Genomic DNA, 13,245 nt, shown 5'->3' with positions numbered 1-13,245 from the left:
TGGAGGGCCTAGGGCTTGGTTGGTTGCATTCAGTTGGTTGCAGTGTGGCTTCTTTATATGTGGGGGTGGTTGTTTGGTCAGGTTAGCCATATTGGTTTGTATGTTATTGTGGGGGGTAGGTTGTTGTCTTGTTGTGCTGTGTATGTGATGAAGAGGAACCACATTGGGATGAAGGCGTCTTCCTTTGCTGGTCCCCATGCTAGTTTAAGTATGTTGGCTAAGTTCTCCAGTAGGGCAGTTTCCCATACATTTTGGTTCCAGTGGTCTATGTTTGTTCCTGATAGGTCTTTCCAGGGTCTACTTATGATGTTTCTAACTGCTGAGAGTAAGTGGCTCATGAGTTCCTTGTGTACATTTGCATTGTTGTCCTGGAAGTTATTTAATAGAGTTACTTCTACAGTGGTACCTCCGGTTACGAACTTAATTTGTTCTGGAGGTCCGTTCTCAACCTGAAACCGCTCGTAACATGAGGCGCACTTTCGCTAATGGCGCCTCCCGCTGTTGTGCTGCTGGCATGTGACTTCCACTCGCATCCCAGGGCACCCTCCCAGTTTGGTGTCATCTGCAGATTTGATGAGCATCCCCTCAATTCCTTCATCCAAGTCATAAAGACATTCAGTTCAGTTTATTGTGTTTACATTGCACACATAAAAATAAGAAGAAGAATACTGCTGCTTATAGTGGCTTACATTTCTACTCCCCGACCTTTATAGGATAAATGATTTCCTATTCCTCATTTAAGTTTTATTACACAAATTTGTAAAGCCTTGGCAAAAAAATTGTTCTAAAGGATATATACTTCTCTACATCAGACAACAAAAATCAAGCCTTTGCAAGAGACGTACCTCCCTTCTGCGATCTTAACAATGGGTGGATGTAATTATTTCTAAGATCGTTATAAAATGGGCATCCAAGGAGTACACGAGTTATGTCTTTGACTGACACAGAGTTTCAGCTGCAAACTCTATCCTTCTTAGGAACTCCTTTATGTTAGCCCATTTTTATAAAGACATTGAACTACAACGGGCCCAGGACAGAACCCTGTATCACTTTTCCCCCAGGATGATGAGGAACCATCAATGAGTACTCAGTCAACCAACTACAAATCCACCTAGCAGTTACCTCGTTCAGCCCACATTTCTTCCAGCTGTGGGAGATGAGGCAGGTGCACAGACCAGATTGAGGCTGTTGGGATCCTTAGGAGGCGGTTTCCATATACACTGACCAGATCTTTCAAGTAGAGTCCATGTATTGAAATAGGTGGTACATTTGGAAAAAGAGAGCATTATAAAATCCTGCAGTCCTTTGATATATAGAGCAGGAGGTGTCTTCTCTGTCTAATGTGAAACGTAAGACTGAAATGGCAGCTGCCAGAGTATTAGCTGCAGCAAGATAATCCTCCAGTTCTGTAACATCTTTATTGGTTCCAATCCTGGGACTGTCTCCACCCACAAATTTTCTACCTGGACTCTTCAATGGACACCAGAGGTCCTTCCTTCTCTTTCTTCCACCACCTGAGGTCCTGTGGGTGGGCACACGAGACATGTCTTTGTGCCAGAACTGTGGGACGTCTTCGGAATGAGGCCTATCCTGCTCCATTGAGGCTACTGCAAGGAAGACTGTTTGAGGGAGGTGCCCTGTTAACAAGGATTCTGTATTCAGCTATTACTGTATTCAGGACTCGGCTGTGCTGCATTTTCCTCCTTGTCCCATATTTCCCTCATATTCTTTTTTTGTTTGTACAGTTAGCTTCTTTTTTAAATGGAAAGCTTGGGTAGAGATATTGGTTGAAGACTAGATCATCTCTATGGATTTAACAATATAATAAATAATAATAAATTTTATTTATATCCCGCCCTCCCCAGCCGAAGCCGGGCTCAGAGCGGCTAACAACAGTAAAATGATAAAACATTCTAAAATCATTTCATTCTAAAATTAATTCCAATCAAATTAATGGCAACCATTGGGCTAGAAACTATTTCTTGTTTTAAACCCTATAATAATCAGCAGATATTGAGAGTGATCAGTGAGGAGTTGGTTAATGCACAGTTGCAAAGTATTAATTTGAAATATTACATCCCCACATCCCCGCCATTCAGTCTTGAGCTATGAACAACATAATCTCCCTCAGCTTTCACTTTCATGTGCATAATGGGATTCCTTTAGAAAAGTTTGGTCTGAGGGTGACAGGATGGTGGCAGTGGGACAAATCCCTCTTAAAAACATTTTGTACTGCAATGCATGGGAGAACTGGTTAAAGGGCAGCTCATTTGAGCGAAAGTGTAACCTTTGCATAGCTGCCAAGGTCGTCGGAGACCTGTGGCGGTTGGTGACTAAGTGCCGGTCACACAGCTTTGGGTAGCCTTCAACAGCTTTTACTCGTACACCCCCTTCCCCCCTTCCTTCCAGCCTCGTGATTCTAAATAACATGGGGGGGGCATAAATCCTTGGAATAGGTTCTCATAGCATGGCTCTTTACTGGTGAGCTCTGGGGAGCCGAAAGGGGCAGATGAATTGGCATCGAGGAGCTGATAAACATTAGGGAGAGCAGGCAGCAGCCCAAAGTCATTCCCCATCCAAAAGGGTTCAGTTTTGTACAAAGGACGTTGGGGATGGAGAGCTCTCTCTCTCTCTCTCTCTCTCTCTCTCTCTCTCTCTCTCTCTCTCTCACACACACACACACACACACACACACACACACCTCCCTTCTCTGCTCTGTTTCAATTAATCCAATTTAAAATGCTCAATAGAAAGTAAGACAGAGTTTGGAAAGACTGGTGCTTCCAATACCATCTCTGTGCCAACTTCTCCCAATGGCCCTTGCCTTCTCTGGCTAGAAAACTGCCACCGGCATCTTTGTATGGAGCCACATGGCAGAATGCACGTCCAAAGAACCTTGTGAAAGCCCCTCTGAGAGTTACTTCTTTCCCCCGTTTCTCTCTCTCCCACTACCACATGGGAGTTGCAAAGCCATGCTGCCCGCATGACAAGAGCCTGTGTGCCAGGTTGATGGCGCTGGAAGTTGCACTTGAGTTGTCCCTAAAGGTGGGTGTGACCAGCCCTTGGAGGGTTATGGGAGACCTCAGCCTTGCATTCACTGAGTTCTGTGGCTCAGCAGGTCCTTTCAGTGTGAGGCCAAAGGAAAGGCAGGCCCCTCTCTGGAGTGTTTGCTAATGAGCAGAAAACTCTCGGCTCTCCTTTGTGAGAACTTGGAACAAACCTGCGCAGCCATAGCAGAGGCAGACCCACCTGATCTGTCTATCTTGCTAGCTATCTGCTAGCTAAAGCCTTTCTAACAAATCATGCAATTTAAAAAAATGACATTCAATCTGATAGGCACGTTACAGTGGGGAAAAGGAAGGAGGAGTAGAAAAGCAAAATAGGCAAATCTGTGTAGCAACTCTTAGAAAGTATTAGATGATGGAGTGGCAGGCTGCCAATGGGAACAGTTCTGGGAAGGGAGGAGTCAAATGGCCAGTGGTGCTAGCCAAGCCAGTGGAACAGGCCCTTGCATCAGAGGCTGGCAAGAATCCAGAGTCTATTCTAACCTAAGAGAATCATAAGAGAGAATCATAGAGTTGGAAGGGACCAAGAGTCATCTAGTCCAACCCCCTGCAATGCTGGAATCTCAGCTAAAGCATCCATGACAGGTGGCCATCCAGCCTCTGCTAAAAAACCAAGGAAGGAGAGCCATCATACCTGTCAATTAATCCCAGTTCTTCAACCCCAGCTCCATTCCCAGTGTCCATTGTGCGTTTTTGGTTAGAGAGAATGGCCAGGGAAGCTGTTTTAGTGCTGTCCATTGAACCATTCCTGTTAAATTCTGCCTTTCCACACTGTGGGATCCAGTGATGTCCAAAGCTGTTGCCCTCTGGTATATTCTTCCTAGTAGACTTGCAGCAAACCAGAGTTGAAAAGAGAAACCATATACAGTGGCACCTCGGGTTACATATGCTTCAGGTTACACACTCCGCTAACCCAGAAATAGTGCTTCAGGTTAAGAACTTTGTTTCAGGATGAGAACAGAAATCGTGCTCCGGCGGGGTGGTAGCAGCAGGAGGCCCCATTAGCTAAAGTGGTGCTTCAGGTTAAGAACAGTTTCATGTTAAGAACGGACCTCCGGAATGAATTAAGCACTTAACCCGAAGTACCACTGTATTTAGAAGACAGACTGTGTGAGCCCCAAAGCCACTTCCTTCACTGCCTCTCCCTGTTCACGGCATTCCTGCTTTGATGTTGGTTCTCTAAGATATCATGCGATGGTCTCCTTCTCCTCCATGGCAGATGGTTCAAATGATGAATCCCAGGTGGGAAGCATGGACTCTCCTGGTTCATATCTGCCTAGTCTGAGTTCCTGCTGATGCAAATCTGCTGGTGGAGGATCTTCTATAACAGTATTTGTTCCTTTTTTTAAGTGTTTGTTAAGATGGAATTGCATTTAAAGGCTCAGGACACCCTCCTTGGCCATCTGCTAACTCCAAGCCCGTGTGTTAAGCAAATACATCAACAAAGTCCATCAGGCAACAGATGGAGCCTCTGCCAGCAACCTGCTGAGATGGTTCAACAGCTTCCTGATTTCTACTTTGTAATGACCCAGCATATCCTCTCCTCCCCACTCGCAAATGCTTAAGTTGCCTCTTTTTTGAGCAAATTGGTCAGACCATCTAAATTCACCAGCAAACAGGACTTTGGCTTCTGCCACTTTAAATCCAGAGCAATTCTCCCCCCTCCAGTCTCCATTTACAACCCTATGAAGTAACGGTAGCTGGACATGAAGCCACATACTTTGAGGTTCAAGATGCCAATGTTGACCATCTCTTCAGATACAGGCCAGTGTGACTTTCCAATGGAGGCACATTCTATACACTGTGTGTGTGTGTGTGTGTGTGTGTGTGTGTGTGTGTATGTGGTGAGTCTTCTCAGAGCTGCCGTCTTCTGACCCATGTCATGTGTTGTGTTCCTAGAAAATGGGCTCCCTGTCCAGTGCCAAGGCTGCGGCCGAAAATATGCAGAGGACAGCAGAAGTTCAAGTGGCCAAGATGGTGGAGCAGAGCCAGGAGTTGGAAGGAGCCATTGCAGAGCTGGAGAAGCAAAGCAAAGAACTCCAGCAGGAGCTGGAGAGGATGAGAGGAGAAGGAGGGAAAAGGGAGGAAGTAATAAAGAGCTATGAGGTGAGCATTGATGCATAACCCACAGCCAGCATGTGTGGTTTTTTTATATCCTATTTATTAAGTCTCCAAAAATGTTTCAAAGCATTTGTCATCATATACAATTTTTTTTTAACATCTAAAGTTTCTTCTGGACTTCCCATCCCTCATTACCTGATGCTTGTTTTTTTTAATTCCTTTTTATTCGTTGTTTTATAACAGATATATTTTTTTATTATCTAAACCCCACTAAAAACACTAAAACTACCTAGTCATCATGTTGGGCTGCTTGGGCAAATGAAAAAATCTGCCCATCATCCAAATACACTAATCCACTGCTTAGTCACAGCCAACATGTTTAGAAGCCAAAATAATCCTGTGGCTTTGAATGTTCAGCTGTAGCAAAGGCACAAGTGGAAGGGTTTAGGGTGACCTTTGCCGGTCTGGAGCCTCTAGATGTTTCAAACTACAACTCCCATCAGCCCCAGCCAGTAACAAGGGGCTGGGCAGAGTAAGGAAGGTGAAGTCTGAACAAGATGGTTTCTTCTTTATTTGCTTTATTTTGTAAATACTGTACAGAAGTCACCCTTCTGCATAAGAGTGTCAGGTTGAACACCCTTCTGCATAAGAGTGTCATGCCAACACAATCATAATAACTAAAATCACCCTTGAAGATACACACTTTAAAATTAACTTCGTGCTGCTATTGCCTTCACACACACACACACACACACACGGTGAAATTCACCTTTTACTCAGTGTAGACCCACTGAATATAATTAAGTTAGGCCCATTAATTTCAGTGGGTCTGCCCTGAGTAAAACTTAGTTGAATATCACTCCCTGGTTTTTTAAAGTATTGTGGATTGTATATTTATTTGATTTTGTTTCTACGGGGATATACGCTCAGTATTTATCACTCCTGTTATACAAAAATCTCCAAATGGGTCCGAACTTCAATGTCTAAAACTCCTGGTAGAGGACAAGGATCTACAGATCACGCTAAGGAGGACCAAATTCTGTGCGACTGCCATAAAACTTAGGGAACAAGCTGTACTACCAAAGTGATTAAGGTTTTAAATGACAATTTTAGGTTATATTTTAGTGATCAAGATTTAATATATATATTTTTAACTGCCACTATATCTGAATTGTCTCTGTTATACCCAATGGCAATTCAATGTATTCCTGTTGTGTTTTATGTTTTTCCTGATATTGTAAGTGAGCCGGAATTGGTTTGTGACCGTAATAATAAATTCATTTGATTTTTAAATTGTGAACTGCCCAAAGGACACCATGGATTAGGCAGAATAAAAATGCCTACAAAAATAAATAGAATGAAAGCAAAGTAACAAAAGTAGTGGACCATAACCAAGGAAGGGCATAAAAACTCTAAAACTACCTAGTCATCATGTTGGGCTGCCTGGGCAAATAACTCAGATGACATCACCACTGACTCCAGGAAAGCTTCTCATAGAAAAATTCCAAATATGTGGTGCCTTTAACCCCCACCCTCCCACTTGACTTCTGCTGGGGCAGGCGGTGTCAAGGGAGGGTTTCAAAGGATGTGAGTAAGATAAATGGGGATGGGCTGTAGCTCTGTATGCAGATGACCCTCAGCTCGATCTCTGCTGACATCTCCAGGTGGGGCCAGGGACCCCGGAGAGCCTCTGCTGGCCCGTGTAAACAGTACTAAGCTAGGTGGACCAATGGCATGACTTGGCATCAGGCAGCTCCGCGTACAGCTGCAATAGCAGGGTTCAGAGGGCAATCCCTTGGCCCTCGTGGAGCATGCAGGGAGGGTGGTGAGGCCCTAAGCCCACTTATTAATAATAATAATAATAATAATAATAATAATAATAATAATAATTTATTATTTTTACCCCGCCCATCTGGCTGGGTTTCCCCAGCCACTCTGGGCAGCTTCTAACAAAATATTAAAATACAATAGTGTGTCAGACATTAAAAGCTTCCCTAAACAGGGCTGCCTTCACTTGGTTTGAGGAGCTGGGTAAATATAAGAGCAGAATTGGTGCCACAAGAAAGAGAGCCAAACTAGGTGAATATGTAGACTCATTGTACGGGAGCAGAAGTTTTGGAGTTCCAAAATGGGCAGAAGTTTGAAATGTTGTATCTTTGGGAGAAACACCATGGGGAGAATGCTTCCTCAGTTTTTTCAAAGATAACCTTGTCTTTTATGGCAGAAAGAGAAGCAGCACTTGGAAGAGGCTCTGGCACGTCTGGCAGAGGAAAGGCAGGCACTGGCACTGACCAAAACCGCTTTGGAAGCCCAGCTGGAGGATGCACAGGTAAAGGAAAACCCGACCCTCAGGCTTGCATCAGGCCTGCTCTGTCCCCTTTTGCCCTCCCGGCAGAGTCTTTGGGCTTCCATGTCCTCTGGCCTTTACTGGTGTCCCTGGTGGTGTCACCAGCAAGATTGCTTTCCTGCCACAGTTGTTGAACATCAGCATCGTATTTTGCTTTCTAAGTTTGTATCCCTTCGACTTGCTTTGCAGCATTCTAAGCTGTCATTTTCTTCCCACGAAGCTGGCATGCTTCTCATGGAACGGTGAGCAGCAGATCAACAGAACTGCTGCCGAGACCTGCTGGTTCAGGGGACTTTGAAACGGGCTGGATCTGTTGCCACCACTACTCCAACATCATCTCATTGGTAGTCTGACCTACAGGCAGAGCACACATTTTTTATTCTCCAGCACTTAATGCTTTTGCCATGCAGCCTCCATCTCTGTCAGATCTGAGTTGGTGTTGGTTGTTTTTCAAGGATTTGTAAACAAATGGTGAAGTTAAATGAGCTGTGAAAGATGGATTCATGGGGCTGCAGGAGTGTTTTGGAATGGAGCAGGGTTGGCAGATTTAGTTTAAAAACACACAGAGAAAAACACAGTGGTAGCTTTTAACATCATCTTGTGTTCTGGTTAAGTGCTACATTGCCTGCTAGGCTCTTTTTCTTCAGGATTCAAAGATCATGCTACTTTTTGCACCCTGTTCTCCTATTTAAATCCTGGTGTGAAACTTTTCAGCTATAAGAACTCCCTTTTATACTAGGGTAAAGGACGCGGGTGGCGCTGGGTTCTAAACCACTGAGCCTCTTGGGCTTGCCGATCAGAAGGTTGGTGGTTTGAATCCCCGTGACGGGGTGAGCTCCTGTTGCTCAGTCCCTGCTCCTGCCAACCTAGCAGTTCGAAAGCACATCAAAGTGCAAGTAGATAAATAGGTACCACTCCAGCAGGAAGGTAAACGGCGTTTCCGTGCACTGCTCTGGTTTGCCAGAAGCAGCTTAGTCATGCTGGCCACATGACCTGGAAAACTGTCTGCGGACAAACATCAGCTCCCTTTGCCAGTAAAGTGAGATGAGCGCCACAACCCCAGAGTCATCCACGATTGGACCTAATGGTCAGGGGTCCCTTTACCTTTAAAGACATAAGAGTGACCCCTCCTAGCTTTACTTGTGCTGCTGAGGAGTCTCATTTGCCCCATGCTTGGTGTGAACACTGGGGTGGGGGGAAACCTAAACAATCAGATTCAGAATATGAACTGTACACATTGAGCAGGGTGAGGTTTTTAGGTGCAGGTGTGTGCAGTACATGAACCCACATTTACATAAATGCCCTTGATCCACCATTGTCCGTTTTGTACACTGAATTTGCACTTCCCTGGTGCTCAGCACAGTCAAATGCTAGGTGTGCTTCTGGGCATGATTTGTGCTTGGCGGTACTTTACTTACAATGTAACCTCTGTATTTAACCTTTAAAATACTGATTGTGCCCACAGAGCAACATTAAAAGCCCAGGTCCCTGTGCCAGGGAACTTAAATCAGAGGACCCCTTCTCTGATTTTATTTTATTTTTTAAGTTTCTTGTTACAGCAGGGATTCCCCCCCCCCATTTGTTCTCATTTCTTGGAAGAATGTTAAGTGCATGGGATCCAAAAAATTGCAAGAGAGCATCTCACGCGGTGGCTTTTTTTCATGGCTGCAGAAGGACGTCAGCCGGCTGAACCAGGAGCTGCAACAGTTAACTGACCGGCTGAAAGATGAAGCTAACCAGAAGGATCAGTTAAAGAGGATGAAGAGTGAATTAGAGAATGAGAGGTGGCAACTGGACAAGACTATTGAGAAGTTACACAAGGAGGTACGAGCTGGCTGGAGATTAAATATCAAGGGCAGGGGGAGAGAAAATAAAAGACCAAATTGTACAAAAGGGTTGGAGAGAAAGAGAGAAAGAGGTACAAATGAAAGTGAAATGTGAACTTTGCACTTAATGTTTGGGACCCAGGGAAGATCAATAGGCGCTTTTAGAGCAGGAGTTGTAGCTGGGCAGGAGCACAGACATCTATCCCAAGCCCAAAACTGCAGGAAACGGACAGCACTTCACCTGGGGCCTGAAATGTCAGCAAACCTGGTGATTTATTTCCAGCAAAACTTAAGAACAACACATTTGTTGCTGGTTTTTTTTTTTTTAACCCAGTGGCCTCGGGGCTGGCTGCAGCAAGCACAGCCAAAGAAACACGCCTATGCCAGCTCTTAAAAGGGCAGCATAGATTAAACATGAATTAGTCAGAATGACTGCCCCTTCTCTCTCCTCGCCCCAGCTTTTCATTCCAACCCACAGCCCTTCTTTGCTGCTCCTTTCCTTGATATAATTACTTACGGGTTCATTTTTTAAATGTTTAGAACCACTTTTCTGCTTGTATGCTGAAGGTAGTGTTCAGTGTAACCATAAGAGTTATCTTTAAAAATGCAAAATGAACTATTATTATATTAGCCATTTCATGAAGCCAGACGAGACCATTGTCTCAGGCCTTCTCCTGGATCACTCACTCGCCCTCTTCATTGCCAACCAGCACTCCTGGAACTGCCACTAGCATGCTCACCCACCAGTGCTGAGAGCCAGGCCAAGTCCCCACGGTTTAAGTAGCCACCGTGCCTCTACAAACACTATCCAAAGACCTTATAGCAGAGGTGGGGAGCCTGGTGCCCTCCAAGATGCTTTTGGACTGCGGCTCCCATCATCCTTGACCATTGGCCATGCTGGCTGCCGGGGCTGATGGATGTTGGGGCTCCAGCAGCATCTGGACAACCAGAGAAGTTCCCCACCCACCTTTCACTTTAGATCGTAATTTGTGAGCAACACAAGCTGAGAAACCACCAGTCTGTGATTTGCAATTTGGCCTTCTGTGTTCAGCCTAAAGCAGGGGTCCCCAAACTAAGGCCTGTGGGCCGGATAAAGCCCGAGGGACTCGTTTATCTGGCCCACAGTGACCCCCGCTGCCTGCTCTTACCAGCGCAGCTGCCCACTTCTGGGTCGGAGGAGCACTGGAAATAGCTTGTGTTCATGCGCATGCATTGTGCGCATGCACGTTATTTCCATTGCACATCTGGGTCGGAGGAGGCCCGTGCACATGCGCACAAGCTATTTCCGGTGCTCCTCCTACCCGGAGGTGCACCAGAAATAGCTTGTGCGCACGCATATGGGCACGTGCTCCCCCGCCCTCCGGCCCACTGCCGCGTGATTGTCACTGGAGACACCAGACCGAGGCATGGTAAGTTTGCTGACCCGTGGCCTAAAGCTTTTGGATATGCCATTTCGTAGTTGGAGGGATGATGGGAACCTGCTTTGGGTATCTTTTGATTGCTTCCTGTTTCTTGCTAATGCTTCCTTTCCTTTTTTTGCTAGATGGCAGAAATCATTGAGGTTTCACGAACATCGACGCTGGAGCTCCAAAACCAGCTTGATGAATACAAGGAGAAGAATCGCCGGGAGCTTTCCGAGACACACAGGCAGCTGAAAGACAAAAACCTGGAGCTGGAAAAGGCCCACTTGGCGTCCCTCAAGATGCAGGAGGAGGTAATGGCTCCTCAGCCTGGAAAAATCATCCTGATTCTCTGGGACAATGTGGACTTTTGCTTTGGGGGGGGGGCAGAGAGAGAGAAAGAGAAATCCCAATCTCACCTGAGTTAGCTCCATCCAAGTCCTTGCCAGCAAGTGTCCTGTTCTGGTCTCCCATGGTCAAGAGAGAGGTAAGAACAGACACATTGGGCAAGCTTCAGTGTTTTACAAAAATTTGAGAACTTATCAATGGAGGATATAAAAGAATATGGCCTCTTCATCTTTGAAAAGGGGCTATTTTCTATGTTATGATTTACACAGGAACCTCCCTGGGCAAAGTGGTCCAACAAGAAACCTGTATTCCAGCATGATTCAGTAACTGACTGTAAATCCTATAATGAGTTTAAAGGGTCACTGATCATGTAAACAAGCTCCAGGAAGAAGGGAGGGTTTGGCTTGCTGTCCAGGGTTACTGAGTTATTATCTAAGGCTTGCTAAACTAGGAGATGGTTTCGTTAGAATGTTTTTTATCCCATCCCACACCTATCTCCCCAAAAAGCCATTGGCATGCTGCCATCTTGTGGCTGGAAGAAAATCATGCAAGATCACCAATACAAAGAGTTAAGAAGTGCAAGTTCTGACTTAACAGACTTTGCTCATGAAAGAGCCTGGACTTTTAAAAAAGTCTCTGCGTGAGTGATTCCACGTGGAAACATTACATGGAGATTGTTAATCTGCACACTATATCTAGAGCTGTATCCGTGAACAGGATCTTACAGAAATCTAAGATTCTGAATCTGGAAGTGGTATTGTACTAAAATCATCTTTTTCCACATGAGGTGCTCACAAAGTCACCCAAGAAAGTCCACGAGCACAGAACACACCTCCAAAGGCAATTTGTACAAAGCTGTGCTCCTCTTTTGGCTTGCCTAATGAGCCACAACTTCCAGATATCTTGTTCCTTTGCATAAACTGCTAGATCTTCATTTGCTTTGCCTCTCTTGCTTCCATGTTCCTGTTTCCTTTAGACAACCTTCCTCAACCCAGTCCCCTTGAGATGCGTTGGAGGTTTTTAAGTTGGATGGCCATCTGCCATGGATGCTTTAGTTGGGATTCCTGCATTGCAGGGGGTTGGACTAGGTGTCCCTTCCAACTCTATGATTCTGTGACTACAACTCCCATCAGTCCTAGCATCATACAGCTGTACCGGATGAGGGTGATGGGAGTTGTAGTCAAGAACATCTGGTAGATACCGGTTTGGGGAAGGTTGTCCCAGGAGGCTGAGGTCAGTTTTTTTACTTGCTGATCTGGGCAATGCCCACACAAATGTGGCCACAGATTCCTGATATTGAGAAAATAGAGTTGCCTTATTTGGTATTTCTTTCTGTAACCAGTTCCTTTCTTTTCAACAACCACTTTCTTCTTCTCAAACTGGAGTGGGTACCCCAAAATGGTTAAGCTGCTTTCAGTGTTGGCTAGACAGGTGAATTTTCACAAGACACCTCCCAAATGGGATTGCTTGCTACACTAGGCCAGGATTCCTGCACAGGGCAAGGTGGTTTGTTCAAGGGGTGGGCAGTTAGCCTTATGGGGATCCACTGCCCCTTCTCACCTTTGAATCAGGCTTGGAGGGAAGTCAGTCTTATAATAGCAGATGGGCCCATGAATCTGTTCTTGGAAAATGCAAGGTGGGTTCACTTTGCCCTATAAGTTTCTCTGTCTGCAACAGACCAGACTAGTGATTGCCTCCTACCCAGGGGGCTCTTTAGCCCACAATTTCTTCTTCTTCTTTCAGATGCATTTTATGGAAAAGGAATTACGAGATCACCAGAGAGCTCAAGATGAGGCTATTACCAAAACACAGCTTCTGGAACAGACTTTGAAAGCCATGGAATATGAACTGGAGGCCAAAAATCACTTGAAAGAAGATAGAGCAAGACAGGACAAGATCATGGAGGTAGATGAGATGAGTGGGGTGGAGGGTGGGAGAGAGCTGAGTCACCTTTTCAGACACCACCAGGATGATGAACATGGGGAAGGGGACTGACTCCAGCTCCAGCTCCAGCTCCTTTCCATAAGCATCACCAGAGGCCAGTGAGGTTTGGTTTGATTGGCTCTCTCGCTTGTCTCACACAAGACTATTTAGCTGCCTGGCCTTTGCTTACATGTTTCCTTCCTCCCTTCTCTCTGGAGAGGGAAAGACATGTTGCCCAGATGTGATCAGCTGGCTATTTGAACTGGAGCAGGCCA

At 45.5% G+C, this 13,245-nt stretch overlaps 1 protein-coding gene across 2 annotated transcripts in view; it reads left to right on the top strand.

Moving 5' to 3' along the window:
- The window catches only part of CGNL1 (cingulin like 1), an 80,728-nt gene that overhangs the window by 51,416 nt on the left and 16,067 nt on the right, over positions 1 to 13,245 (top strand). For both annotated transcript variants that reach the window (XM_082198310.1, XM_082198311.1), the window contains 5 exons: positions 4,965 to 5,171; positions 7,351 to 7,455; positions 9,145 to 9,297; positions 10,843 to 11,013; positions 12,791 to 12,952. In XM_082198310.1, coding sequence (XP_082054436.1) covers positions 4,965 to 5,171; positions 7,351 to 7,455; positions 9,145 to 9,297; positions 10,843 to 11,013; positions 12,791 to 12,952 — 798 coding nt within the window. The remainder of the gene's footprint in view (positions 1 to 4,964; positions 5,172 to 7,350; positions 7,456 to 9,144; positions 9,298 to 10,842; positions 11,014 to 12,790; positions 12,953 to 13,245) is intronic.

Source organism: Podarcis vaucheri (genome assembly GCF_965113315.1).
Source record: "Podarcis vaucheri genome assembly, chromosome: 14".
In the NCBI taxonomy this organism is placed as follows: domain Eukaryota; kingdom Metazoa; phylum Chordata; class Lepidosauria; order Squamata; family Lacertidae; genus Podarcis; species Podarcis vaucheri.
Note: the sequence above shows the minus strand (reverse complement) of the source record. Positions and strands in the feature narration are given on the sequence as shown.